Consider the following 3002-nt stretch of genomic DNA (forward strand, 5'->3'; position numbering starts at 1 on the left):
AGAGATAGAATAAATATTCTTTTCTGAATGAAAGAACATAACTCCAGGTCAAGAGAAGATCAAATAGACCAGAAGGTTAAGTACTGAGCAATGAGAAGAGCAGGCTCTCTCAAGTCCACACCCACAATCAAGTGCAACAAGACAACCTACTAACAGTTAATGAGGGCAAAGCATGCAGAGTTATTTTGTTGGAAGATTTTGGTTAGACAATGGCAAGTTAGCATGTGACTAAAGATAGAATCAGCAGCTACAGGGCTCACAGCAGTTGGACCCACAGCCCTGGGACAGACAGCCAGGCACACAGACACATGTGGGCTGGTAGCAAGTCCTGGTGACAGTCACAGGTCCAGAGCAAGCTGGCTGGCAGCACAGCTCAGGGCAGCAGGGCTGGCAGCAGGGCTTGAGGCAGCAGCTGGGCTTGCAGCAGCTGGGCTGGCAACAGGGCTGGCAGCAGCTGGAAATACAGCACCTGGGCTGACAGCAGCTGGACTCACAGCAACTGGGCTGGCAGCAGCTGGGTTGGCAGCAACTGGGCTGGCAGCAGCTGGGCTGGCAGCAGCTGGACACACAGCAGCAGGGCTGGCAGCAGGGTGTGCTGCAGCAGCTGCTCACACAGCTTGGCTGGAAGCAGGTCCTACAGCAGCTGGGCTGGCAACAGGGCTGGCAACAGCTGGAGCCACAGCAGCTGGGCTGGCAACAGGGCTGGCAGCAGCTGCTCACACAGCTTGGTCTCCAGCAGGTGGTTCTGCAGCAGGTGGTCCTGCAGCAGGAAGGCTGGCAGCAAGGGGAACAGCAGGAGCTGGTCATGGTGTTGGATGTGGAGGTTCTGTTCACAGGGGTTCCTGAGATTCTGACAGCTGTTTCAGTCCTGGGGCTTTTATACCCTGGACATGTCATGAAGGGACCAATAAGCAGGACTTTTCCTTGTTGTTTGTTTTCTACTGTTCAAGAGGAAATTCTCACAGAAGGAAGTACTCCTTGAGTTTAAGAAATCTTTTGAAATTATGCTGCAAGCAGTTAATTGTGGGTAATTCAAGGAAGGTAATTTCTAGAAGTCATCATCAGCATTGTTTCTGCTCAGATCATTATTTGCTCAGGTGATTGCTGCTGCAACCACAGGAGGGGCTGAAACACGCCCTTCTTCAAGTTGTTTTCCTGTTTCCTTGGCTGTATGCAGACTACGATGCGTTTGTAGGGAGAGCTACATTCACAGTGACTAAATGAAGCCATGCCTGTATCCAGGATTTTTCCCTGAGATGTTTGCTTGTTATACACTACAACAGGTGAACCCATTTGCAGCAAGTGTTACCCATGCTCAAACAGTCGTATCAAAGAACCCATGGAAAGATGGTAGCTTGTAGTCTCTTCTCAAAGGCACCCATGAGCACCAAAGCCAGAATTCAAAATCAGAGGAAGATGTAGGGATCAGAAGACCTCAGACAACCTAGATCTGAAACCTGTTCACTTGTAGGATAATGAGGAAATTAAACACCATAACTAGACAGCTGCATTTTAAAGTAAACTGAATCATAATATACTTTCAGAGATGGGTATACCCTGTAGTTGGATGAGATATGAGAAACGGTGTGTCTGACCTTCATATCAAGTGTCAGTGTGTGTATGTTTAGTAGCTGTCCTTGATTTTATAATTGCTATCATTGCCCTGCTATCTAAGGCAACTAGTGTGTATGGTTTTGGCTCTCACAGTGTGTCAATTTTTGAGTTTTATCAAACATGAAATCACTTAACTCATATGGTTCCTTTTCTTTTGCTCCAAATTATATTTGTGAGATTTAATGACTTTGTTAGATTCAGTAGTCATTTCATTTTAATTTTTCTCAATCGTTTCACATATTTGTATGGTAAGACTACAATCTATTAATGCTCATTGCATGACAAGACCTTAATGTTTTAATTTATGTGTTTTTGATGGACATTTTCTCATTATTAAGACTTTTGAGAATCATACTCTTATGATGATTTGTTTATTTTTAATCTACGAATTTGTGGATGTTTATAGATATATTCTTTGATGGGAAATTTTGGATTCCAAATTGGAGGTATAATAAACATCAGTACCCAGTTCCAAATGGTTTTTAAAAACCCAGCTGCACGTGTTGGGCAGATAGTTCAGCTGGTAAAGTGCTTGCCGTGCAAGCATGAGAACCTGAGATTGATCTCCAGAACCCTTGTAAAAACTGCCGAGCAAAGTGACATGTGCTTGTAATTCCAGCATCATAGAGGAGGGTACAAGGTTTTCTGGCCAGGCAGACTAACCTAATCGACAAGTTCCAGTGAGACCAGCTCAAGCACAAGGTGAATGGCTCCCTGAGGAATACCTGAGGTTGTCCATGTGTACACAGATGTATCACATCTGCATACATGTGTGTATTCATACAGACACAAACACAAACGCACATGAGCACACTCAAGGTTGCAGTGATACACACAATACACAACTGATTAATCACATTGCTTTAGGTATCATCTACACTTGATACTTTCAGTCTGGGCTTTTAGGCATTTCTTTTATTATGTATCTGTTATAGTTATAGTTTGGTTGTTAAGTGTCTACTCGGAGTCGATGTGTTGAAGCCTTGGTCCCCAGCTGATGGTACTGCTAATGAGTGATGAAAAGTTTAGGGGCGGGATCTATGTGGAGGAAGGAGGCCATTGAGAGCATGTGTTTGGCTCTTTGTCTCTGAATATTTGTTTCTCGGTGACCATGTGGCAATCAGCTTTCATTTCCGCCATGGTTCTGCCACCATACAGTGCTTTAACCCTAAGCCTAAAAGCAACAAGGCAGAGCAATTGTGGACTAAAACCTCAGAAACCACAGCAAAAACAGACATTTCCTTTTAAGTTGTTTATCTCATTTTGTCACAGGAATGGATTGCTGACTAACAGAGTAGCTATTTAGTATTCTCTTCTTCTTCTTCTTCTTCTTCTTCTTCTTCTTCTTCTTCTTCTTCTTCTTCTTCTTCTCCTCCTCCTCCTCCTCC

The 3002-nt window shown here is 44.1% G+C and overlaps 1 protein-coding gene across 1 annotated transcript; it reads right to left on the reverse strand.

Moving 5' to 3' along the window:
* Positions 1-240: 240 nt before the first annotated feature.
* Positions 241-807, reverse strand: LOC101984252 (keratin-associated protein 9-1-like). The gene has a single exon (XM_005368381.1). It carries the CDS (start codon positions 805-807, stop codon positions 241-243), a length of 567 nt encoding a protein of 188 aa, XP_005368438.1.
* Positions 808-3002: the final 2195 nt, after the last annotated feature.

Source organism: Microtus ochrogaster, unplaced genomic scaffold (genome assembly GCF_000317375.1).
Source record: "Microtus ochrogaster isolate Prairie Vole_2 unplaced genomic scaffold, MicOch1.0 UNK31, whole genome shotgun sequence".
NCBI lineage: Eukaryota > Metazoa > Chordata > Mammalia > Rodentia > Cricetidae > Microtus > Microtus ochrogaster.

Coding starts and splice junctions, on each gene's coding strand:
- LOC101984252 (XM_005368381.1), bottom strand. CDS start 807: ATGACCAGCTCCTGCTGTTCCCCTTGCTGCCAGCCTTCCTGCTGCAGG.